At 38.2% G+C, this 27,819-nt stretch overlaps 2 protein-coding genes across 4 annotated transcripts in view; one reads left to right on the plus strand and one right to left on the minus strand.

The window, feature by feature from the left end:
* Positions 1-12,397: 12,397 nt before the first annotated feature.
* Positions 12,398-13,573, minus strand: LOC137186677 (gap junction delta-2 protein). The gene has a single exon (XM_067595748.1). It carries the CDS (start codon positions 13,571-13,573, stop codon positions 12,467-12,469), a length of 1,107 nt encoding a protein of 368 aa, XP_067451849.1. The 3' UTR covers positions 12,398-12,466.
* Positions 13,574-21,253: 7,680 nt separating this feature from the next.
* LOC137185566 (vascular endothelial zinc finger 1-like) overlaps positions 21,254-27,819 on the plus strand; it is a 33,065-nt gene continuing 26,499 nt past the window's right edge. Inside the window, exon 1 of one of the 3 annotated variants that reach the window (XM_067593750.1) lies at positions 21,254-21,437. In XM_067593750.1, coding sequence (XP_067449851.1) covers positions 21,405-21,437 — 33 coding nt within the window. In that variant the 5' untranslated portion in view covers positions 21,254-21,404. The remainder of the gene's footprint in view (positions 21,438-27,819) is intronic. The other 2 variants (XM_067593751.1, XM_067593752.1) reach the window with 2 other exon arrangements.

Raw genomic sequence — 27,819 nt, forward strand, 5'->3', positions numbered from 1 at the left:
GTGGTGTGTGTGTGTCTGCTTGGCACCCCTCTTTGTCAGTTGAATAGATTTTTTGACCTGCTCTATCATCTTTGGCCCTGCACATGCCACCACTACCGGTGCTGAAGAGCTGGCTTTCACTGCTCCCTGTTCTGCTGACACTGCTACTTCTCTAGCTGCAGCCTCTACTCCGCCTGCTGCTGCTGCTCCAGCCACTGCTTCTGTTCCTGCTCCAGTCACTGTCCCTGAGGATCCATGGCTCCAGCTTGGGCCTAAACCTAAAGCCCTGATCAGCTCCACTCCATTAAGTCCGGAGCCACATCACTAGCCCTGGATTGTGTTAGGTGACTGCAAAAAGATAGGGAGACTCTCCTTTCATACTCCTGCAACCCATGACATCCAGCTGGTGAACTGATATGACATTCTCGATTCACATGAGTACCCTCCACTGCTTGGAAACCTGCGGCCTCTTCCACCTCCCATGATAAAACCCTGGTTTTGGTCTCCAGCTAATTTCACTAAGCACCCGCTGTGCAATGTGAATCAAGTTGCAGCTCTGTCTCAATCCTGATGTGTTTCTGCTGGACCAGAGGTTCTGGACAAGCTGGATAAACCTTCCTTCCTAGTTCACCAACGTTCCCAGCGTGGTCCCTCTCAATCACTTGTCCTTACAGGAACAGCTGATGTCCAGCAATGGGGGACTCAACATGAGGCTCCATCTCACCACTGCCACACCAGACTGGTTACACCAGTGACCTGTGGAGCTGCTGTCCGCTCCCACAGTCTCCATTTGCCAGTGCCAACTCCTCCATCAACGGTCATTATTGATGACTCGATTGTTAGAAATGTTTTTAATGTTTTCAATGCAGATGGTCTCTGAACAAAGCTGGCACATGGGTACTTTCTGCCTACCTGGCATACAGCATCTACCATGCTCTTGTGCTCCCATGTCCACCTGCTCACGTCACCACAACATGCCCATCCATCGGTCAAATGCTGATCGGTCCATCAGTAATTGATGCTCCCCTGGTCCTAGTCCCTACCACGCTTTCAACCTGTACACTTTCTACCCGCTCAGACCATCAAACGATATTTTTAAAATCCCTGTCAGGATTAGCAACAGGTAGTAGAAGGAAAACATGATTAATTGTTCCTATTCGCCCCAGTTACCTCTCTTTTACCTCCTTCACCTCTGGTCTGTGCCACTGACCCCCCCTACTGCCCAACTTATTTTTATGACAGCTCAGAGAGCAGAGGTGTCATTTCTGATAATCTAATAATTATTAAACCAGTCGGTTTCCCTCTTCAAACCCCAACCAAAGTTGCCTTACTGAATGTGAGGTCCATATCAAATAAATAATTTATATGCCAAGACATTATCTCCTCCAGTAAGCTGGATATGTTTTTGTCACAGAAATTAGTCCACTAATAGAAGCGACGCATCCTGATTATGCATATCTCCATCAGCCCAGGCTTTCTGGTCAAGGTGGTGGTGTTCCTCTAATCTTTGCAACTATGTTCAAACTAGTAAATATTTCAATTAGTATTACAATTGGGCTTGGGCATGGCAATTTGGCTCTATAGCACACCCTAATTACTTTTAGCATTTTCGAGGTGGTAGGGGTACTCGAAAACTCACAAAACTTTGCAAATTCATCATAACTGTCAAAACTTTATATCTAATATGGGTCTTGGAATTGGGTGTGGCAAAGTGGCTCAAGGGTGCCCCCTGGAAAATTTAAAGGTGAAAGCCTCCACCTTTAATTTTGACCTAGATTTATGAAATTAGGGATCAGGGATGTAACATCTCCAGACTTAAAAAAAGCCTCTTGGAGCCATACCCTAAGTCCAATAAGAAGTCAGCCATTTTGAATCAAATTTGCATTTTTTTCACAAAGTGAAGCCATTGACAGCCGTTGTACATTAACAAACTCCTCCTAGAGATTTAACCTGAGTGACTTCAAATTTGGTAGGTGATATCTAAAGACCTTTGCAATGCTAAATTGCAAAGCTTTTTGTACTTCATGGAATGCCCTTGGCGTGGTGTGCCGGTGAATTTTGCCCAAAACATGTATTGGGCATTAAACAGGAGGTTGTTGTAACTTCACTTTACATTGTCCAATCATCCAACCACCACCATCAAAACATTAAATGAGGGAATATCTTTTGGAAGAATGGTGTCCATCCCTCCAGTAGAGTTTTAAAGGGGAGTTTTTCCTTGCTGCTGTCACCAAGTGCTTGCTCATAGGGGAATGTTCTCTCTGTGAATTAAATAGTACAATCTAGACCTTCTCTATGTGAAAAGTGCCCTGAAATAACTTCTGTCGTGATTTCACACTGTATAAATAAAATTGACTTGATTTGACTTGTCATTGTCTGCAAGTAGAAATGTGGCCTGGGAACAACAATTTAACATGGTTTGAGAAGTTAAGATTCACAAGTCAGCTACAGGATGGATTAACCCTCAAAGCCCGCTGTTAAACTACTGCAACACAATTGTCTACAGTCCATAAGGTATTGGCTCCACTGAAGTTTTTAACTCCTTGCCTCCATTTTTGTCATGGCCAAAAACATGTCTTTACAAATACTTGACGTAAAAAGCAACAACCTAATATTGGCTGATTCACAGTATTTTTTTCTGAAGTGGATTATAAATTAATTTTACTATTTGTGTTCAGATGATGGCACAAGATGTTGATGAACTTATTTTGAAAATGATCAGCAGGATAACAGTGAGATTTAATATTGATATGTTATACATTTTGGTTGCTTCCTGATGTTGATTTTTTTTATGTTTTGGCACCCAGCTATACACCTCTAAGCATATAGATTCTTTATGATCTATGTACATTTCATACAGTAACCTTCAGCATGCCATAGTAAGCAATGCGACTTTATTACATTCACAATCAGCTATTTAGGATGATGTGCACATAAAAAATTTCCTCTACATCGAACTGTGCTGAGTGCAGCCTCTGAAAAGTGAGTGACTTTGATCAAATGAGGGATGTGACTGTGTGCCTGTCAATCTGTTACAAGATTGTCTGCAATGTGGGGGAATGGTTTCCTGTAGCTTATGATGGCCATAGCCCTTTTCATATTGGGCTTCAGGTAGCCAAGATCTTGTATCCAATTCAGGCTGACTGAGACATGGGTATTCCCCTGTCCTAGGTTAAACATGTGCCACACACCGCTGGCCTTTGGTGATGCAACTTCTCTGGAGTGTTGGGGAAGATACTTTGAAACTGTACAAGCAATTCTCCACTTTTGTTGAAAATTGCACTCCACACTACAAGCTACTCAGAAAAAAGTAGCTAAACAAGGTATTTCACATCCAGAAACATCTACTGAGAATTGGCATAATAACCACATTTACGTGTAATATATATATCTATATCTATATCTATATATATATATCTATATATATATATATTTATAGATAGATAGATATAGATATATAGATATTTCTCTTCTCTTTCTCTCTTTACTGAACTTTGTTTGAAGCTAAGAGATAAATAATAAAAACTTTACATAGCATTATTATTTTTTTTTTTTGAAAATCAAAAATTAGAACAAAATAAGAATAAATAAAAATTAATTTAGTAAGATAGGTCAACTAAAATAGAAAAGAAATACTGCATATGATATTAAAAAGTAATATTGCACACGATGTTGGAAAAAGTAAGATTGCAAAGGATATTGATATTATTGTTCTCACAGTCCAATGTTTCAGCTGTCCTTCCTGCAGAGGAGTGAGTTATTATTCACTCAAATTCTGATTTAATTGTTGCTTATAATAAAAAGTTAAATTTTAACAATAAATATACAGTAGTATTTTGTTAATATACCTTTTTTCTAATCTCCACCCTATATTCAGATTTTAGGGGGAAAAAATCTAATTTTGAGATTTGGAATGGATTGTTACCCACTATGTGCTACCTAGTAAAACTTCTATAGTAAGAAAAGTGACCAGGGAGCTTTTTAAGGATGATACTGACATGTAAAATTACCATCACATTTATGGAGTGAAATGCATCTATGAAGGAGGCTGACTGTTCATTTTTGTCATTTTTGACTGGTCATCAGTCAGATTGTCAAAGTTTGGAGTGATGCTCACACTCCTATGAATTAGTTTACTATTTTATTTACTATTCTTAATTAAAAAATCTTATTAAAAAAAGATTACTATTCTGCAGAGAAATAAATATTTTGCCAGAGAACATTTAATGAATTGTTTACATGCATGCAGAAACTTTGAAATAGGCAAAAATGCTTGAACTTTTTTCTGAAGGCTACAATCTGTGACACATAAAGATTTACATTTATTGATGAATAAAGGTGTTACATATTTGAAGGCTGTCTAATGGTGCGGCATTGTAATTATGGAACTTAAGTTTGCATAAAGTGGAAGACACACAACCAATGCTGAATCAATTTCACATCGGTACTCAGCAGCAGTTGATCTTAACAGGAATTTAGATCCCAATATTGTCAACTGAAATGCTCCCTCAGTATCTACAGTTTAACTTGTATGGTAAAAGGCATGGACATATTCAGTGTAGTGATGAAGTTACCTTACCTTGCAAGGCAGCTGGATTTATGCGATCACAACATCACAAGACCACGTGAGAATTCATCTTGTCAGGCATCAAGTTATGCATTTGTATCTGAACCACCGGTAGTTTGGACCAATCAGAGTCCTATGAGGATTCTTGCATGATCTTGCAAATCCAGATGCCTCACAAGATAAAATGCTGATAGATTGTGATAGTCAGATGGTTCATTCAATCACCTGCCAAGTATTTTTTGGAAGTGCCTGCCCTTTTCTAAACAATTTCCACAAAACTGAAGTCTTGGTTATTGGTACTGAAGAGAGAGACAAATTCAACGTGAAACTTATCATCTTAAGAACATCTCCAATGTGACTGTTTCTTTCTTAAGCCAACACAGAGACACTAATGCCAACCTTCATTACCTGCAGGTTTAACTATTGTAAGGCTCTACTTTGTGGTCTCCCTAAAAAGAATATAGTTTAATTAAAGCTGCAAGCAGCATTTGTTGGGACCTCGCACTCTGGCCTGTTGGGATCAGATCATTTTGCTTTTTAAAAATGAGGGATATTTCTTACAAGTGTGGTGTGCTTTTATTTTGAAATTTTGATTGAAATGTGTACTGTCAGGTGTGGAGACAATAAGTAACTGCAGCTGGACACAGAAAAATACACATATATATTAGAATGGAAAGTGTGTTTTAATTTTAAAGTCTCTGCACTGGCTACGTTTTTGCTTCAGAATTTATTTGATCCTTTTATTAGGGACCGAGCCCAAAAGGCAAACTGTAAAACAGTAGTCCTCGCCTAAGTTTGTTTGTTTGTTTCTTTATTATGACACCACTTAAACCCTAAATTTGAACCCCTAAACATGCTCAAAAACTCACCAAATTTGGCACGCACATCAGGTCTGGTGAAAAGTTTGATAAAATGTAAAAATTAACCCCCAAAGTGCCAAAATGTTCTCTCTAGCGCCACCTATGTAACTAAAATGGCCGCCACGGCCTGTAGGGATGTTGTAGAGAGATCGAACCAAAACTCAATTATTCGTCTCATAAAGACCTACAAATCATACACTGACACCCCTGACCTAAATCCAACAGGAAGCCTTTCAAAATAAGACTTTGCCCCAATTTTGTATCAGCTTCAAACTTTAATAGGTGACTTATGACATTATGCTGAAAAAAAGTTGTAAAAAACTTTGTAATAACTCAAACGGTTTGGATTTTATAAGCCCTCAAAGTTGCAGTGCCACATCACACCTTACAATGTAAAACAATGGGGAGGCAATCTATGGGCATGAACTTTGTGTCAAACAGAGGCTTCTGACATCTAAACTATAAGTCTGACCACTTTCAAACCTGTATCAATGGATTTGCCACAAAATTTCCTACTGAAAATATGATTTTTGATGAAAGATTTGGCAAAAGTCATGGGATTTTTTTTTAGAAAAGTACAGCCTTTAAACCACATGACCTGGTGAAAGTGTGATTGACGTGTACTGTCAGGTGTGGAGAGACAATAAGTAACTGCAGCTGGACACAGAAAAATACGCATATATTTGAATGGCGAGTGTGAGCAAACCCACAATTTTTGATCATTTACTGCTTCCACATAGTTTTGCATACAGACTTCATTTGAACTTTAAATGAGTCACGAGATGTTGACCTACAAATCTTGAATTTACATGTATTTTCTAACTTTTACTGTTTTGGAGATATTAGAGTGTGAGTTTTAAAGTCTTTTCTTGCTCCTCCTGTGATTTGATAATGAGTGTGTATTGCGTCATGTGTCACAGCCATAGACTGTATAAAAATATGGACGTATTTACCGTGACGTCACCCCTTGGTTTCTGAAGAGCGGTTTGAAGCTCAAAGTGAGCCGCTCCGGCCATCGCCATCTTGGCAGTACATGACGCTTCCTAACTCCCAGCCAATCAAAAATGGGCAAAGAGGCGGGCCGAATGGCTGAAACATGCCACCTAGCGGCTGGCGGACCTGTCACTCAAAGCAGCCATGTCCTTCATTATGCATAACTTTATGGTTTAATAAAATTAAATGGGCGAGTTATAAAAAAAAATTCACCCCCCGTACAGTTGTCATGAAAGGGGAAATTAGCTATAGAGACCTAAACCGTTTTTTCTACCAGGCTGTAAACATGTTTATTTCTGCTGTAAAGTTGGGGATTTTAACATGGGGGTCTATGGGGATTGACTTGCTTTCAGAGCCAGCCTCAAGTGGCCATTCAAGGAACTGCAGTTTTTGACACTTCCGCATTGGCTTCATTTTACAGCCCCAGAGGTTGCCGCTTGGTCACAGCACTGAGGGAGTGACATCACCAGGAGCAGTTGGAGAGCAGGATTTCAGAGTACTCTTCTTGTGAAACATCTTCATAAATCCCATGATTTTGGCACAATCTTACATTAAAAATCACATTTTTCTGTAGGAAATTTCGTCCCGAATCCATTGATACAGGTTTGAAAGTGGTCAGACTTAGAATTTAAATGTCAGAAGCATCTGTTTGACACAAAGTCCATGGGGCTCAGGCCCTAATAAGAAAGAAAGAAAGAAACAGAACAGATACAAGACGGTCTTCGCCCCCTTGGTAGCTGAGGCCCTAATAAGAAAGAAAGAAACAAACAGAACAGATACAAGAGGGTCTTCGCCCCTTTGGGGCTCAGGCCCTAAAAACATGTAAATTCAAGATTTGTAGGTCAAAGTCTTGTGACTCATTTTAAGTTCAAATGAAGTCTGTATCTAAAACTATGTGGACGCAGTAAATGATCAAAAAGGTGCGGGTTTGCTCACACTCTCCATTTAAATATATGAGTATTTTTCTATGTTGAGCTGCAGTTACTAATTGTCTCAACACACCTGACAGTATACATTTCAGTCAAACTTTGACCAGGTCATGTGGGTTAAAAGTCTTTACTTTTCTAAAAATAGACTTGATGAAAATTAAGAAATTAATTTGTTTTACACACAAACTCATTAAGAGTTTTCAATTTACACAGATGTGAGCAAGACAGCCTGCAGAAAATTCTCATCCTGTCAATCAAACTTTCAAAATAAAAGCACACCACACTTGTAAGAAATATTCCTCATTTTTAAAAAGCAAAATAATCTGATCCCGATGGGCCAGAGTGCGAGGTCCCGACCAACGCTGCTTGCAGCTTTAATTGGCTTATAAAGCTCTTAATGATCTTGGTCCTACCTATTTATCAGATTTGAGTTTTTGAGCATGTTTAGGGGTTCAAATTTAGGGTTTAAGTGGCGTCATAATAAAGAAAGAAAGAAACAAACTTAGGCGAGGACTACTGTTTTACAGTTTGCCTTTTGGGCTTGGTCCCTAATAAAAGGATCAAATAAATTCTGAAGCAAGAAGGTAGCCAGTGCAGAGACTTTAAAATTAAAACACACTCTCCATTCTAATATATATGTGTATTTTTCTGTGTCCAGCTGCAGTTACTTATTGTCTCCACACCTGACAGTACACATTTCAATCAAACTTTCAAAATAAAAGCACATCACACTTGTAAGAAATATCCCTCATTTTTAAAATGCAAAATGATCTGATCCTGATGGGCCAGAGTGCGAGGTCCTGACCAACGCTGCTTGCAGCTTTAATTGGTTTATAAAGCTCTTAATGGTCTTGGTCCTACCTATTTATCAGATTTGTTTTTAGCCTATGAACCGTCTAGAACCCTCAGTTCCCTAATGATAGAGCAAAAACCCACAGTGAGGTATCCTTTTATCACTATGGTCCACGTCTTTGGAACAGCCTTCCTGAAGACCTGAGGGCAGCAGAGAATGTTGATATTTTTAAAAGCAAACTCAAGACCTACCTTTTTAGTCTGGCTTTTAATTAAACTTTATTTATTTATTTATTTGTCTTATTTCTTATTTGTCTTTATTTAAGTATTTTCGTCTGTTTTACTTCTTGGTATACTCTTTTATTTTATTTTTTTATTTACTGGATTTTTAATACCCTACCTTTTATTTCTAGTTTTGCTCACTTCAATACATCTCCTCTTTTTTTTAGTATTTTATTAATGTACCTTGTACTCTTATTAGTTAGTTTTTATCTATTTCTAATCCTGCCTCTGGTATGTCCTCATTACAAACTGATGAGATTTATGATAGTGTTTCCTCAGTTCCTGTTTTTTATTGAGTGCTGTTATTATTGAGTGCTTTATTAATTACAAAGTCATTTGCTCTGTGTGTGGATGGGGGTTATTGTTTTATGTGTGAAGCACTTTTTGTTACATTTTGTTTGTATGAAAAGTGCTGTACAAATAAAGTCTGATTGATTTTATTAATACATTTAGAAGCATTATTATTTAAAAATACTTGTAATAATAGTAGTAATGTTCATGGTAGTAGTAATTATGGTATTAATTACAGTAGTCGTAGTAGTAGTAGTAGTAGTAGTGGCATTAATCGCATTCATTTTCATTCCACATACACAGAGTTTGCCATTTGCTTAAACAGTCATTGTAAATTATGTTAAAACAATTGTTCCTTTCTGTCTGCACGTTCTACATGTTTGCTGCAGCCTATCTCCTGCTGCCATCTGCTGGACTGTTCTTCAGCCCATTGGCTGAACTTATGCTGCGACCCACAATGATTCAGTGAAGAGCTCCTCACTGCTTTTGACATCACAGATCCCCAACAGACCCTTAATAAGCCACAGAGGCTTGGTGGATTAGATTGACATGCAGAGAGGTATGATATAATGAGATTACAGCCACTGATTTATCAGACTTCCAAACTGTATACACGAGAGAGGAGAAAAAAACATTACTTGGAATGAGCCTGAAACAAAATAATGTTTGCTGGGTAGCTATTAAACTTAAATGACTTCTTTTTTTCAAGAAATACACCAATCCTAGAGATGACATGTTGAAATGAGGACACCTTTTTCTAAAATGTTAATAACAGACACAAAACATATAACATAAGATTACATAATAAAATCAACCAAAATTACATCAGTACAAACCTAATGAAAAATTAAAAATCCACATCAAAGTAGATAAATACAATAGAACAAACTGATGGCTTAAATAAAATATCATAAACAAGCTGTCACCTTAAGTAATTTCTCACCTGACCTCTAAAAGTCTCACAGGTTTGTGTCAACTTGATGTTTAATGTCAGACTGTTCCATAGACAAAGAGCATCTAACTAAGTTATTTACTTGGGCACTCTACATGAACACACACACTGGTCCTGGTCTTATATGGACCATTTTTATCAGTTAAAACAAATATTCTTTGGCATGCCCAGTGCTGATATTGCACATATATGATGCAACTTCAGTTGTTTTAAACCAAGTTGTTCCAGCGGTAGTCCCACACTTCTAAATTCATCACTGCCAACATGAGTTTGATGAGATAAAGTCAATAAACACAGAATCATGTTATTTTTCATCAACTGCAATTTGTTCCTAAATATAGCTGTTAAACCACTATACCAAGCAGAACTGGCAGAAGCAGAGTGACACTGTATAAATGATGACACAAATTTCTTAATAGAAATGTCTTCATGTCTTGTTCTGCAAACAGGGACTTACATTCATTTGCACTCAAATAAAAAAAAAACTAAATCAAGATTTACTTAATTCACAGGAGAGCGACTGGTTCAATATCAGTCTTAAATATGTGACACATGTCTGAGCTTCATTACACACCATTTTGAATTCTCTGCACTCATTTTGTATGGCCGTAAAGCAGAGTTTTAAAAAAAGAGTACGTATGGTGATGTTGTATTCACACGTTACATTACATGACATTACATTGGCAGATGCTTTTGTCCTGAGCAATGTAAGTGTATTCCAACAAGAACCAGATGTCATCAAAAGTTGGAAGTGAATCCCTCTTAAAAAGTGTGCTACAGTACAAGCGTTTAGGGAAATAAGAGGTAAGTAAATTTATATAAAGTATAATTGTCTTATAGCATAATAATTTGAGCTGAGTTACTATTAGCAGTATAACCCTGGATCTATCTGATTAGTGCCTGTATTTTTATTGAAAACTTCAAAAAATGTCCAAAAAATTGTACTGATAACAATTTCAATAAATATTCAATGAAATAACATATCATATTGATAACAGGTATAATCAGAAAATAATGTATTCCATGGCAATATTCAGTTTGGGATTTAAAAAACAAAAAACTAAACATTTCAGCCAATTGGCTGAGCACATTTTTAAAAAACATATTACAAAGTCATCAGATGTTTTTTGGTATGCATTTACAGCATTCTGTGAAACTGAACAACATGAACAATATGCATACTTTGAAAACTCAAAAACCATAAAGAGCTTGTTGAGATCATTTTTACCCTTAACTTCTCGTAAGGACACCATCTGAAAAGGTTTGGTTCTGAAAATCAGTGCTCCCCTTTGGATTTTTCACACTTTAACTAAGAGCTTTTCAAGGTTGAATAAAACTCTCAGAATTAGTTCACACTAGAAAAGTATAAAAGTATAATCCAAACTTTCAGTATGTATTCTAAAAAATTTTTTATGTGTGCAGTTGATGTACATTATTGTTCCACAGTGTAATTCTCAAAGGAAATTGAGAAACAACTTACAGAGAGTGGTGAGACAGTTCCAGGAAGATCTTATAAAAACAAAACAAGGTGAACATCTTTGCAAAAACATTTTGTTTGTGAAAGTTCATTCTGGTGACTGACAATAAAATCTTCATTCAAAGTCAAGAGCTTTCAATTACATTTAATGTTAAAGATCCCCTCCAGACATATTTTGGGACATATAAAAATCCTCTGCTTGGAATAATAAATTGCCAGAGGAAATAAGACTGTCTAAGTCAGTGTCTTCTTTCAAGTCTCTTCTTAAAACATACTTTTATCGGAAAGCATTTCTTGATTTTACCTGAACTGGCTGCTTATTTTATTTGACTTTATTTGTTTTTAATTCCATGTTTATAATTTTAATTTTGCATTTAGTTGTTTGTAACTGTGTTTCGATAGGAGTTATATCACCTAAGTTATATCAATAAATAAAGGCCCTCAACTAGTTGTGATGTCACAATTCATGCTTGTAGGTACACGCCTTAGATTCATTTTATGGTCGATAAGAGCGATCTTACAACATGGTGTCCAAATCCAATGTGTTTATAGTTGTTCTGAACAGTCACACTCAGGCAAAGTGACAAACTGAGCGTTCGGAGGGAGAGGGGTTTGTTCCATTGTTTAAATAACATGTAAAGTGACAGAAATAGTGTGAAGAATAAAAAAGGAGAGCTATGTAGAGAGAGAAGCTCAAACCCTGGCTCCTGTCTCACCTCCACACAGCTGACTAATCAGTGCATGAGGTGAGTGTGAATGTTGGTGGTTGATGTTGGAAAGTTACTGAACAGGCCCAGCACACCTGCAGTTGGAAAGGTGTGGAAACTGTCTCGGTTTCTGAAGCTATTCGACCATCCAACAAGGTGCTCTGAAGGAGTTTACCAGCCCCCCCACCCCCCCATCAGCAGATGAATGTCAAAGCAAACTGTACATACATCATTCTGCATAGAGAAGCTCAAACATCCAAGTGAAAGAAAAAGAACAAAAACACATCTTTGAGTGGAGGGGGACTTTAAGTTCATTTTGTCAAATTTAACTTTGTCTTTGTGAAATGTAATGGACATTCCATGGTTGCAATTAAATTTATGGCCATCTATGCAATTATTGCATTTTTCCTGTTAGTACAAAATTGTAAAGAACAGAGTTCTCGTAAATACTAACTGCAGAAAAAGTATACTTAAAAATTGTATATAATACATACTGCATATTATGGGATTTGGATACGGCCTAAGAATACAGTTTACATTGCAGGAAACTGACGTTCTATAGCTCAAAGTCTCTATGTTGATGAATTTATGTATTATGTTTTTTCACAAATATAAGAAAAATGTCAGTCTCATAGTCTCATAGCCAGGACTTCTTAGTTCGTCCCAGCCTGGCCATGTTGGCCAGCTTGACCTTCACTTTGTCTCTGCTATCTGGACTTCTCTTGGAAGTGCATTCCACAGTTGAGTCTGTCTCAAAGGAGATAGCTGGAGCATGTGTGAGCAGACCTCCAGTCTTCTCCTGAGCCATGGCTGTGGGGGTCTGCAGAACCAGCTGGCCCCTCAGGGAATGCCTGAGCTGCAGCAGGAGGGGATTGTGTTTTGAGTACAATTTGACAGTGTCCCTCTCCTGATTGCAGCAGGTGGAGCAGGCTGAGCAGAGAATGCGGAAAATGTAGACCCAGCCCAGGTAGTGAAGCTCTGCAATGTTGAGCACAAAGCAGCCAAGACTGATGCTGAACATGAAGTTCAGGAAGATAGTCTTTTCAGTGGCACGTGACACAAAGCAGTCTGTACGAGTAGGGCAAGGATAAGTCTCACAGCGGTACAGATGAGGGACCTCAAACCCGAACAAGAAGTACTGGCCCACGAGGAAGGTGATCTCCATGACAGATCGTAGTAACACATGAAGGATGTAGATAAGCAGAATCTGGTTGGACTGCTGGGTGGGATCCTCTCCAAGTTTGCCAGAATCCTCCTCCAGAAAGCTTTTTTCTGCTTCTTCTCTCTCCCTCACATCCCATTCTTCCCTGTAATGAGAGCAGTAGGTGGGCATGCCTATCCTCAGGGCCTCCATGCCATCCCTTTTCATCTGCCCACAGCTTTGTCTGAGAGGCCTCTGGGCCACTACCTGTGCCCTCTGGCCATCAAGTTTCTCATCTTTTGCAATCTTATGCAGAACAAAAACTATGTAGAAGATGGATGGGGTGGAGACCAGCACAATTTGGAAAACCCAGAACCGCAGATGAGAAACAGGAGCAAAGGTATCATAACACACATTGTTGCATCCAGGCTGCTGGGTGTTGCAGGTGAACTTGGACTGCTCATCGTTGTAGACAGCATCACCCACCAAGGCCACCAGCAGGATACGGAAAATGAGCAGCATGGTGAGCCAGATCTTGCCTATCACCGTAGAATGGTTCTGTACCTCAGACAGAAAGCGACCAAGTATGGACCAGTCACCCATGGCTTAACCTTAATAAGAAAGTAAAAGATCATGTCATCAGCAGTGTTATTGATAATGTAATATTAATAATAGAACAATGTTTCTGTCTATTAGTGGTTCTAAAACCTTTTCTGTCTTGTCCCTCTTTGGAGCCAGAGAAAAATAATACCCCCATGTCACTCTAAACCAATTTAATGAATTAGTATTATTTATCAACCATCAGCTACATTGAGGAAGGGAACGGAAGGCTCTCTCACCCAGTGAACCTGAGTGCAAGATAAGCCACATCATATCTTCTTGACATCATCTGTAGCTTGGTGATGTTCATCATTTACTGTCATCACAACAAATTTCATTTTGTTGTCTGAATAAAGCTAGCTAACCCGAATCTTGATATTTTTCTAGTATAAGAGAAATCTAGTTCGTTTCTTGTTACTTCACTTTACTTTATAGGATAAGGCTGGCCATTTTCTATATTTTTCTTACTGTCAACAAATCTCATGTTTGGAGCCAAACCAACAAGGAACTGATCTATGTACAAATATTGTGTTAATCCGAAGCCTAATATATCTTATTCCTCTGTGCCGTAGACCTCCGTTGTTGTCCAAAAAACTAGTAAAAGCACATCAATAAGTCACACTGTTATGCTGAATGACATGTTGCTTCATCCATGAAGAGAGTGGTTACTATAGTTGTTTAGACATGGCATTCTGAGCATGCACAAGAATATGGCTCCGTTTACAGAGCTTTGCCAGCTTGTTGTGCTATACAACACAACCTCCAACCTGTAAACGGAACCACGTCCTTGTGCATGCTCAGTGGTGTCTGCTGTACTAAGAACCTCTCCTGAGGGTTAGAGTCTTATAGCTGTTTTAGTCTTTGAAGCTGTTTCCACACAAACTACGGTAAGCATTGTCTCCAGAGATGAAGGAACATGTCACCCAGTGCAGCGGTGTGACTTACTGACATGTTTTTAATAGTTTTTAGACAACAGTGGAGGTCTACAGTGTAGAGGAAAAAGATATAACAGGCTTTGGATACACACACAATATTTTGTGTGTGTAATTTTTTTTTTTTAATGTTTAATCTACAGGGTTGGGTGGCTGCATGGACTTGTACATGATTGTAATATTATCCAGGTGTCTGATCATCTGCAGAAGTGCAGACACATCTTTGTCTCCTTCACATTCAATAATTCTCTGTCATTGTTTTACAGACTGTGTTACCTCAGCGGTTGAGGAGGAACTTAGTTTGGTTTCTGGCTGTATAAATGTATTCACCACTGTTCAACATGGTTTCTCTGTCTGACCAGTAATGGAAAAGAAATAGGACAAACAATACAAACATGACCAGTGTCAAAAACTTTATTTTCCATCTCACTTTGTGGTGTAGGTCATCATTACATCAGTGATCATCATAGTTTTAGTTTTACTGACCAACCACTATATAACTTGGCTTTCTAAAAACTAGGATAAGAGCTTATCCAGGTTTCTGAAACCAGGATATGATGTTTACATACACAAACACATCACTGGGATACTCCCAAAACTCAACTGTATTAGAGTGCATGTAAACACACCCATGTTGCACAGACAAGCTGATGAAACAGGTCTTTATCAGTTTTATGACAAACATATGTGCTATTTTTATTTTACTCAGTGCTATTTTTATTTAAACTGTGGGGTAAACCCACTCCATATGACTGATGTTCTGTACTTCCGTCACATGATGACCACTGAATCAGCATAATGGCAACTGAGAAAACTCCATTCACTGATAAGGGCTGTGAGATGGTAAATGGACTGTACTTGTATAGTGCCTTTCTAGTCTTCTGACCACTCAAAGCACTTTTTAAACTATGAGTCACTTTCACCCATTCACACACATTCATACACTGAATGGGTACAGGGGCTACCATGCAAGGTCCCAACCTGCCCATCAGAGGGAATCTAATCAGTCACATGCATTCACACACTGATGGCACAGCCATCAGGAGCAATTTGGGGTTTAGTACCTTGCCCAAGGACACTTCAACATGTGGACTGGAGGAGCCAGGAATCAAACCACCAATCCTCTGATTAGCGGACAACCCGCTCTACCTCCTGAGCTACAGCCATCCCATATGAGATGCAGTTTAAAGTTTTAGAAAGAGCTTGCTAGAGGATATTAACTTATTTTGTCAAACTACTGTTTCCAAGGTCAAGAATGAACAACACCCGGGAAATTAAAGGTGAATAATTCTGATTCATGTGGTGTTACTTGCAGCTCTAGGGATAATGTAATTATTATTTATTGTGTAATGTTTGCCTATATGTGGTGCTGTTGTTACTGTACTGAGAGTTTTTTTTCTATGTTGTACCGAAAACAAATTCCATACGCTCTGGTGGCATGGTCATTAAAGGAAAAAGCTGGTTATATACAGTTTTCTATATTTTTCTTGTCAACAAATCTCATGTGCAGAGCCAAACCAACAATGAGCTGATGTACTAACAAATATTGTGTGTATCCAAAGCATGATATATCTTATTCCTCTGTGCCGTATATCTCTGTTGTTGTCAAAGAACTATTAAAAACACGTCAATGAGTCACACTGTTACAACTGGGTGACACGTTCCTTCATCCCTGAAGAGAGTGGTTACCGTGGTTGTTTAGAAATGGCTCCAAAGACATGTCTTAAACAGTTTTTGGACAACAACAGAGAAAAGAAAGAAAAAAAGATTGTACAATTTTTCTATGTCATTTTATAGTAACTAATTTAAATGCTCTTTTATATTAAGCATGAAAGTTCTTGACCATGGAACAGTGGTTAGGAAAAATAAAAACTTTGTGAGATGTTTGATTTGTGAGATTCAATTGAGAACCCTGGAAAAGGCTGTTTTTTTCTGTCAAAATGCTGAGTTTTATTCACTTTGCCAGGAATTAAATCCTGGTGTGGAAAGAAGTTTTAAAGGCAATTTATCTCAAATATATAGGTATCTGCCTTTGAACATTTTGCTATGTATAACTTTACGTCATGGTGTTTACATCATCTTTACATCATCAAATGTTTTGTTCTCCAAAATCCTAGAAAAATTATTGAGGACATCTTTGTCCTCTGTTTCCTCAATGTTAGCTACAGCACTGATACTTGTGTGCATCTGTAAATATGTGTGCGTTGAACTCATTTGCTATCTTATTCCCCCTCATACACTCTATAAATACATATCTACTTTATATTGTACAGTATAGACTTGGAGGAGAAAGTACATAAAAATGATAGGTAACAGAAAGCAATGTGAACTCACCTTAATGTAACCTTGAGCTTTCCAGAATAAATCCTTACAACATAGCCTTTGCCATGCAGTTTGCATGGCTATTTTTAATCTTAAAGTGTTGATGAAATGAATCCTGTTGAGGGTGGTGAGGGAGAGGCTGACAACACATATTGAGCCCGTCTATCTGAAACTGGCATTGTACTATGTGGCTACAAAGGCAGGCAATGTACAGTGCAACAAAGATTGCAAAACACAATGAGGGGGTTCCTTTTCTGAAAAGCCGGGAACAGTCAAACAAAAAGCGCATGGAACAAGCTGGAAAGGGGACACAGGTGGTTTATACAAAGGTTCTGTATTTAGCCAGCTCGAAAAGTACAAGTTAGAGGGGAATAAATCATTTTACATCTGCATCTTTTTCCAGATGATGCCCCAGACATATTCAAATCAGAGCAAAGGGCAATTACAGCGGGTCTTAGCTGGGTAGCCAGTATAGCTCTCCATCCAATCCACAAACAGTGACTCAGTTGAAGAAAAAATGCTTTCAGTTTCTTCCATGAGTTTTCAAGTCCCATGTACTGTACATAACAACATACAGTCTACCAAAATATATGAAGAATCTCCTCTGCACACAGTCACTGTTGGTTGCAAGTAAGTTGCAGAAATGTCCAGGAATCCAGTCCATGTCCAGAAACAATAATCTCACACAGGGCTTTGTCAGTGGTGATCATTTTAATGATTACTGCACTGGAAATGTTTAGAATCTTCACCAGGACCTACTCCACTGACTCAACTGCAGCCCCTGAACTCAAAAAATAATGCAGAGGGAACTGGTCTAGTAGCAGTGCACCAGTGACAAACTGTGCAGTTTGCTCTGGGCTGGAATTCAATTGTCACTTAGTGAAAGGCTGATTTGGGTTCAGCATGTAAACAACAGTTAACAACACAGGTCAGCTAGATGTAAAGAATAATAATCAAAGATCGAAATGAGGATATTGAGTCATCTAGCTTGACTATAACTGTTTTTTATTATGGTCTTATAATTTATGTTTTTCATCAAATTTTGTTCAGACAACTGTGGTCCCCAGAGGATGAATCTGTCTAACTTTGGTGATCCCTTAACCCTTCCTCTTGCGCCACCATGTATAAGTATGATATTTGTAGATCAGAGTGAAATATATAGACAACTATTGGATGGTTTATCATGAAATTGGATACAGATATTCAAGGGCTCTAAATTCCAATGACCTTGGTGATCCTCTAAATTTTTTAAGGTTTTTACTTATTTAGTGAAATATAAATTTGATGGATTGGCACAAACTCTTGAGCCATCCACGGTTTCCTGAGAATGTATCCTGCTGATTTTGGTGATCCTTGATTTTTTCAGTGAATTTTCAAGTCAAGACAATTTTAAGTATATAGTGCCAAATCACAGCAGAAGTTATCTCAGGGCACTTTTCACATAGAGCAGGTCTAGACCGAAGAAACATGACTAATAATAATAGCAGTAGCAGTGGGCAAAAATGACAGAATAACAACAATCATAACAATAATGTCAATGACACAGCAGCAGCCAGGGAAGGATGCCAACAGGACTGTGAAGGATCGCGAAGGCTCGACCCAGAACCCAGGGTTTCCTGTGAGATGAGAAAGGACAAAACCATGGGGAAAATACCAAGTTAGTAACATTAGCATTAATGGTACATGAATGCATACAGATGGAGAGGGGGAGGAGGAGTTAGGAGCTCAGTACATCATGGGAAGTCCCCTGGCAGTCTAGACCTATAGCAGCATAATTAGGGGCTGGTCCAAGGCAAGCCTGGGCTGGCCCTAAGTTTTATCAGAAAGGAAAGTTTTAAGCCTACTCTTAAATGTAAACTGGAAGATGGTTCCACAGGAGAGAAGCCTGATAGTTGAAGGCTCTACCTCCCATTCTACTTTTGTAGACTCTAGGAACCACAAGTAATCCTGCATTCTGGGAGCAGTAGTGTTCTAGTGGGGTAATAGGGTACTATGAGCTCTTTAAGATATGATGGCGCCTGACCATTAAGGGCTTTGTAGGTGAGGAGAAGGATTTTAAATTCTATTCTGGATTTTACAGGGAGCCAGTGCAGAGAAGCTAAACTAGGAGAAATATGATCTCTTTATCTAGTTTTTGTCAGTGCACATGCAGCTGCATTCTGGACCAGCTGGAAAGTTTTTAGAGACTTGTTGGGGCAGCCTGATAATAAGGACTTGGAATAATCCAGCCTACAAACAAATGTGTGGATTAGTTTTTCTGCATATTTTTAAGACAGAATGTCCCTGATTTTTGCAACGTTATGTAGGTGAAAAAAAGGCCACCAAAGACCAAGGTCCAGGCCAACAGCAGGTTGTTGTGAAATTTGGTAAAGCCATTAATTGTCCCTCGTAGATGAATTGTAATAACTTTGATCCCCTGACCTTTAAGCTAGCACCATCATCAAGTCAAAATTTCAATTTTTCCAATACTTTGTATGACCTTCAAAACTGACAGTCATCAGTCTCACTTTTAGTTTAGTGTAGTAAATTTAGTATTTTGCAAATGTTAACATGCTAACATGCTAAACTATGATGGTGAACATGGTAAATGTTATACCTGCTAAACATCAACATGCTAACATTGTCATTTGGAGCATATTAGTATGCTGATGTTAGCAGTTAGCTTAAACCACTGTTGTGCTACAGGGTTTACCACTGGCTATTGACCATTTCCCTAGTGAAATTAACAGCTTGAACTGGTATGATGTACTGTCCTCTGATAATCTGGACTATGGCTGTGATACTTTTAGTCACAGAATCAACTCTGTGAGGGAAAGATTTAATGTGAGAATACAGATAAAATCTAAACATAAAAACAGTGTATTGTGGTTTAATGAAAATTTGTGGAAACTAATGGAATCTAGAGATGCTGCACTTAGGAAGGCAATTAAAACTAGAAGAGGCATGACTGATTTATAAAGGTTTAAGGAGCAAAGTTATCCAAGAGCTAAGGGAAACTAAATCTCGTTTATCTCAATATATTGAATGAGGCAAAGGCAACAGTAAAATGATCTGTAAAAACATCAATAATCTCATAAGGAAGGAACCAAAATTTTTGAGTTTTTAAACTCTAAGCACAGGGAAAGTTAATTGAAGACCATCTTGCTGTTGCTTCTGTCTTTCATAATTTTTTTCTTGAGTCTGTACATGAGCTAGGAAAAAAAATTACAAAAAGGAAACTGGATATTGCTCCTATAGATGCTACAGGCCAAGTTTTCAAGCTAGTAGAGACTAATGAGTTACAAATAAACAAAATCATCACCTCCTTAAAAAGCTCCAAAGGTAGAGATGCTTTCCAATTTGATACCATGTTTGTTAAATGTCATAAAGATATTTTAACTCCCCCCATTGCTCATTTAATTAACTTATTTTTGAACACAGCTCCTTTCCTGATGACTGGAAATGTGCCATTGTCACACCTATTTTGAATTCTGGAGACTGCCTTGAAGCCAGTAACTACAGACCAATAAGTATACTGCTAGTACTCTTAGAGGTTACTGAGAAAGTTGTCATTGAACAACTGATAACATTTCTTAATACAAGCAATTTTGGTCTACATTGTATGTAATTTGGCGTAAGAGGAAATCATTCCACCGAAACTGCTACCTTGTACTTAATAAAGCAAATTAGACTGCAAAATGTACTTTGTTTTCACAAAACTGCAGATCGATTTACACTTTATGTGATAGTTTCTTTAGAAAAGACAACTGTATAGCTGCACGGCTTGGTTGATTAATCAATTCGACAGGAAATTAATTGGCAACTATTTTGATAATTGATTAATTGTTTCAACCCTTATGAAAGCAAAACTGCCAATTAAGCATGCTGTTTCCATCTTCTCAAATGTGAGAATTTGTTGCTTTTATTTATCATACATATTAAACTGAATATGATTGGCTTTTTGGACTGTTGGTCGGACAAAACAATTTTAAATTGTCATAATTAAAAAGCGTTGTAATTATAATGGGCATTTTTCTCTATTTTCTGGCATTTTTTTTTAGACAAAATGATTAACTGAGAAAATAACCAGCAGACTAAACGATAATGAAATCATTATAATTGCAGCCCTGGAAACTGATGCAGGCATATATGTACATGAAATTCAAGTGAACAACTCATCCAGGAGACTTTTAAACGTAATTCAATATTTTTTCTTAAACGAACATGAAGCCAACATTTATTGGGCTTTTACTCATTACATGGAAGTTTGTCTATTCTTTTAAGTATTCCTTGAGACAGAATTGGTCACCTACATTATTTTTATGAAAACATACACGCGTCAAACATTACATTCATCTGCATTAGCACCACGTTTTTATAGTGAAACAAAATATTTTCGTCAGCAGTGACTGAAAGTAGTGTTTTGAAACGGAACTTGAGGAATATGAAATGAGATGTCTTGTGAAGTCCAGCCGTCCTACAAACAGCCCGCTGGACTGGGTTCAGCCCCCCGGGGTTACAGGAAGTTGTAGCTGCCATGTTTAGCTGCTTTGTTGTAGATTCCTTGTAGGTTTCCTGCAGATTTTAGCCTAAGTGTTGCAATGGAACCGAGCTGGAGTACGTTTTTATTCCAAGTAAGTGGCACAGTACATGGTTATTCTGATAAACTGTATAAACGTTTTCGAAATGGCGTAAATGTTGTTTGCTAAATGTTTTTGTTTTTATTTCACTTTTTTGAAATTAAATAGAGTTGGCCAAGCAAAACAAAGGTGTTAGCTTTAGCCTGCTAGCTAGCTGCGCTGTGCTAGCCAGCTTTATGGAACCTGAGACCCCCGGCTGTGTGTGGTCTCCACAGGGTCTCCGAGGCGGCCTCTTTGGTGTTTGTTACATTATCTGAACGCTATACTATATCAGAATGTCATTGTTGTCCCAGTTTGTTGAGTGAAGCTAATTTCTGGTGTCACCTGGTGATGCGCGCGCGCTAGCCAAGTAGCTAGTAGCTCGAGCTCTTGCATGTAGGTATGCTAGGCTAAGTGCCTAACGGGTTAGCTAACCAGGCTACTTTTCTCGTCTGCACCTCAGCAATCCTGACCACAGTACAGATAACCAGCACAAGTAGACAGTGATTTATTGTGACTTACAAACTTCAGGTAACTGAAGGGTTGTCTGTAAATGTACACCATACAACCGTACGTCAAAGAGAAGTTAGCTCACGCTAACACCAAATTGAAGGCTAGCTAGCACGCGGAGAGCAGTGAATAAACCAAACTGTCCCTTTCACCACAAATGTGGAGCCACTGACTGAAAACAAAAATGTAAATTATGTAAACATTCTGTCACCATTGACCCGACACTTAAATTTCTCCCTTGTTTAGAGATTAATTACGTTAACGCTAGCCACCATGTAAACTCGAAAGTTAAATGTGGCCTTTTGTTTTTAAAAACGTCATGTAGGATGTGCAACTTGTTCTAACATGTTTCTTAGCGTAATCATGGGAAGCCAATCAGTTTAATACACATTCTATACACCAATTTACAAGCCAATGTTACATTTCTGACCCTGCATCAGGATGGGTGTGCAAGTGACGCCGTAACTGTAAACTATTCAAGGAGCTGTGATTTTATGAAAATAAACGGGTGCTGAGTAGTTACTTTACTAAACGATGTGCAGAGTTTATTAGAAGACCTCAGATAACACAGAATGCGTCAAATGTTAGACCTGTACATTTTCTAGTTAGCAAATTAGTCTTTTATTCTGTAATAAATTTGTTGAAGTCCTGCTCCTGCCACACAGTGGCTGTTCAGTACACTTTTTCTGCTTATTGACAGCAGAGTGTAATCTACAGCACATCAGAGGTTTTGGGCAACATGAGTAACTCTTGTTGCATCATCAACAGACTTGAAAATTTGCCTCCAGCTTAGAATTTTTGTTAAGTACTGACAGAATTCAACACAATATAAATATAAACGCAGAAGGCTGAGGATCCTCTTGTTACAGTTGGGTTATATAACGCCTATTGTTTATAATTTTTCAGCTTTGTTCCTGATAAACCCATCAGTTTGATATGTTGCAGGACACTAAATTACAATACCCATGAACCCATCAGCATTGGCTATGGAGATGGTAACAGCCAGAGCTGTGAAATCACAGTTCTTTCAGATTTTGCAATGTTTCAATGCTACAGTGAGAAACATAACACTGAACCAGAGACACTAAAGTGATCGAAATCATATCACCGTTCACGTTTTTAATTAAAACCCCTGAATTCCTCCAGTAACCTGTACAAAACTTAACTTCTATCCTTCAATTCACTGTTAGTGCAACTGGCATTGTAGCAGGATGCAGTGCTTATGATCGAATGTCTCGCAGTGGGCATTTAGACCGAACAACGCAGGGGGGCTGCATTGGTGTTGTTTCAGGTACAGATGAAACATGAAATGCAATCCAGGAAGTCCAGTTTGAGTAACATCCCTGAATTTTGCAAAACACTAGACATTGATTTTATTGTACTGAGAGACAGTATTTGATTTTATCTATTTTATCTTTAGTCTTAAATGGTAGAAAAATGATGTGACAAGGTAGTCCACCAGGAATGTGCCTTTGCACGTATTTGATTGGTCAACCTATTGCCTAGCTGGACAGTGATGTGTTGCAGCACCACTGCTAGGCCACTGGGCTACTCCCATTCAAATGAATGAGATTGCTGTCTCAGTTTAAATACAGCTTTACTGCAGCGCTGACTGGGAACTTGTAGGTTGCCTCTTTCTTAATGCTGTTTTGAACAAAGTCTTGCAGCTTCAAAAGGACCTGACACAGGGTTTTAGAAATGGTTGACAATTATTATTATTGACATATTTACTGGGGTACATAACAATTGTTGGAAGATTTAGTTAGTGTAAGATAGATCACATCTGTAGTTTTTTTTTTAGTTGTATCAGGTCAAAACCATTGTTGATTGGGAGATGTCGTAAGTAAGGTGATGCTGACAAAGGCTCTGTGGTTTTGAGAAAACATTGAAAGGTTTTGCCAGGAGCTGAATTAACTGTATTCAAATACTAAAATATGATGTCCGAAGTGCTGCAGCCCTATTGAGAAAGTATTTCTTCTCAACCTTGGGTTGGCTATCACACTTTTGTTGTTACTTTCTTGTTGGGTATTCTTCAATGATTTTCCATGTATTATGCCACTTTTGTTGCTATTTTTGTCAAAATAAACACATGTGACATCAGGCCCTAACCAATGGGTTTGCCAACTAGGACAATCAGACTGCACACAATTGCAAACAGTGGTCCAGATTTTGTTTCCCAGGGCAACTGGTCAAAGATAACTTTCAAGCCCTGTTTGACATGTTTTCAATTAATGAAAGTTTTATTAACCTGGTTGCCACTTGTTAGTGCTCATTCAACCAGGAGTTTCTTGTCCCTACATGTGTCGGAAATGTCCCAATGGCCAGTCCCTCTCATTGTTTATTAAAAGATAAAAATTAGATTATTGTAACAGGATTATAACCATTCCCCACTTTCCATTTAAGTAGTTTTTCAACTACGTGAAATTGAAATGGTATGATTCCTTACTGCTAGAGACTGGTTCACAACCCGTAGGCTCTTGGAGCAGTTGATTTCATAAACCAGGCTTCAATTGCAATGGTATTTGTCATACTTAGCAAGGCTCACCACACATGTATGGTGCTACTTCACTGCTAAAGAGGCTTAGTGGTTAGTATTTTCGACTGTTTTTGGTTTAATGGCAGACATGGCCAGAGAACCTTGAGCTGGTGTGTAGGAGACTATTAGGAGAGGGTCCATTTGGTTCACTTCATTTGATGAAGCATCTAATGAGGCAGCATTCTAATGAACTTCACTTATTATTCCTCAGGCATTTGAGTTGCTGTCAGGCAACTTCTGGAACTGCTCCACAAATGTGGCTATTTATTAGAGCTGAAGTGATTGGTTGATCAACAGAAAATTAATTGGCAACTAATTTGATAAACGAATAATTGTTTTAGTCCATTTTTAAGCAAAAATGCCAAACAAGCTTCTCAAATGTGAGATTTGAGGCTTTTCTTTACTGACTGTTGATCAGACAACACATCACTGTGAGCTCTACAAAATGATAATGGGCATATTTCACTATTTTCTGACATTTTATAGATAAAATAATCCATTAATCGAGAAAATAATCTGCAGATTAATTGATAATTAAAATAATACTTAGTTGCAGCCATAGTCGTAGCCATATTGTAAGAGTCACAATTACTTCTATTTTGTACCCTCATCATATTATAACAAACATCTTTGGCAGCATAATCAGTAACTCAGCAATATTTCCCAAGGAAGCAGAAAAAATGTTGTTAAAACAGAAAAAAATCTTAAAATAAAATATATTTTTTTAGTCAGAACTGTTGTCATATGAGGTTTGTATAGAGACAATTGAGAGGCAGCATATAATGGCATCAGAGACCGATTTGTAGACATTAATATTCTATTGAATGGGACTCTGGCATGGTAAATCCATGCTCCGTCTTGTAGTGAAAAAAAAAACAATGACTGGATTAGTTTTATTTGTGCTGTTTCTTGTTAATTTTCACGCTGCTAACTCTTTTTCAGTACTATTCATCTTGGAAGGGACCTCACCCTTCACAGCAGATTTATATCAAAATCATCAGAGCAGTGTGATGGAACAGCAGGCTGCTCTCCCTGTTCTTGCTGAGAAAGGCAGAGAGAGAGCGTTTGGCTTAGACCTGCATACACATATGCAAGGAGAAATGCTAATTGCAGTAATGATTCTAGTCTGAGTACTCCTACAGTTTGGCAGATATAAAAGCGAGTCGACAACCTGTGACGGCCCCCAGCTCTCTCCACCACACTAAAACACATAGTGTGGCCGCCTGCACTAAGTAGGGATGTGGCCAGCAGCTGAACCCCCCCCACCACCACCACTGCCACCACCAAGGCCATAAGTACATCAGCGCTTGGATTTGTGTCGTCCATAAAAGAACGCAGTGGGAAAAAAGGAGCACTTGGGATCCTGGCCCCCTCAGACCACATTCCCCCGCCTGGCTGACTGGGTTGGGATGCTTGGCTGAACCTGAAAAGCCATGGGTCAGGTCTTTAACCTGAGCCTATGGTGATTACAGAAAAGAACAAGTTTGTCTTAATTGCTACGTCTCTAGGCTGACCTCTTGTAAAGTTGCTGGTTACAATGTGAATATTTGCTTTCTCCCTAGTCAAAATATTCATACAAGCCCCCACCCTCTGTTCGTCCTATCCCATTGGGGATCTGCCATGACCAATTGGACAATGCCTGCCAGCAGCTGCAGACTTAAGATGTCCTCCATACAGAGTTTTTTTTTTTCACTGCTGTTGGGCTACATTTTCTGTGTCATTGCTTTATTTATTTGCATGGCACATTTTTCAATTCTTTACTGTTTACATAATTTTTGTTTTGGAAGACTATTAGGGCTTTTCAGACTGTCCTTCCTCAAACCCTAACCCATGCATGGGTTAATCACTTTTAGAGATGCAACAATTAGTTGATTAATCAACTAGTTGCCAACTATTAAATAGTCAGTCATTTTTTAAGGTAAAATGTCCAAATTCTCTGATTTCAGCTTCTGGAACGGTGATCAATGTTTTTTTTTTTTTTTTTTTTTACAATTTTCTGACATTTTATAAACCAAACAAGTATTTGATAAATCAAGAAAATAATCCAAAAGTTAATCATATTTATTTACCTAATTTTTAAATATTAACAATATTTACAACACATAAATAAATGTAGGCCTTATAGATAGACAGATGGCCCAATCAGTCTCTATCTTAAAAACAAATCTCAATTCTCACACTGTCTATATATCAGTGTTTGGAATATAACAAAATAAAAAAACTGACTTATGGGGAATTCATTTACTGAAACATTAAGCCAAATCAAGGCAACAGTTTGACAAATAGATTAATCAGTCAGATGAGTGATGAATCAGCATTATATATTTGTGGGGCGGCTGTGGCTCAGGAGGTAGAGTGGGTCGTCCACTAATTTGGAATATCGGCGGTTCGATTCCCAGCTCCTCCAGTCCACATGCCGATGTGTCCTTGGGCAAGATACTTAACCCCAAATTGCTCCTGATGGCTGTGCCATCAGTGTATGAATGTGTGTGAATGGTTAGTTTCCTCTGATGGGCAGATTGGGACCTTGCATGGTAGCCCCTGTACCCGTTCAGCGTATGAATGTGTGTGAATGGGTGAATGTGATTTGTAGTGTAAAAGCGCTTTGAGTGGTCGGTAGACTAGGAAGGCGCTATACAAGTACAGTCCATTTACCATATATATTTCCTAATAATATCTGTCAATTTTAGCGCTGTGTTTACAACAGTTACTGAGGTCAACAACCTTTTAACAGCTTAAGAAAACATGTACATAGAGTTGTTGTGTAGTGTTAGTACCTTTTTATTAAAAGATCTGTTAGTCCTTTTGTAGCAGGGTTTAATCTTGTGCTTTGACATTTGTTTGTTAGGATGTCCTTTAATTTACATTTGGATAATAGATTGTGCTTTTAAAAACATTTAACAGAACAGTAATTCATCTAGATACAGGTGGAAGTCAGACCTTACCAGTGTTTTCTGCCCCCTGCTTTGAATGTGTTCATGTCTCTCCATCACCTGACACCTTGATTGCCTCTATGTGTTTCTCTTCCCTCTTTAAACTTTTTCTTTCAATCTTCAATCAGTTGCACCTTCTTCCTTCTTGAATCAGTTCTTTATTTTCTGCTTGTTTTTCTTTCAACAACATTAATGTTACATCCTGCTTCTTCGCTTCTGTCTCCTCTCTCGTAATTCATTCACTCACTCTGAAAATGTAAAAAGTCTTTCTTTTTAAAAATCTGACAGAGCATGAAGCAGAACTTTAACATGAATGGTGTTAATTACAGTAATTGTGGACAAATGACACAGTGGTAATACATCAGCAGTCAAGCTATGCAAACTATCAAGCTCCATTAACATTACTGTAATGTAAAGC

Source organism: Thunnus thynnus, chromosome 7 (genome assembly GCF_963924715.1).
Source record: "Thunnus thynnus chromosome 7, fThuThy2.1, whole genome shotgun sequence".
Lineage (NCBI taxonomy): Eukaryota > Metazoa > Chordata > Actinopteri > Scombriformes > Scombridae > Thunnus > Thunnus thynnus.

Bases quoted from the DNA above. Each gene is read 5' to 3' on its own strand.
- LOC137186677 (XM_067595748.1), bottom strand. From the start codon at position 13,573: ATGGGTGACTGGTCCATACTTGGTCGCTTTCTGTCTGAGGTACAGAAC.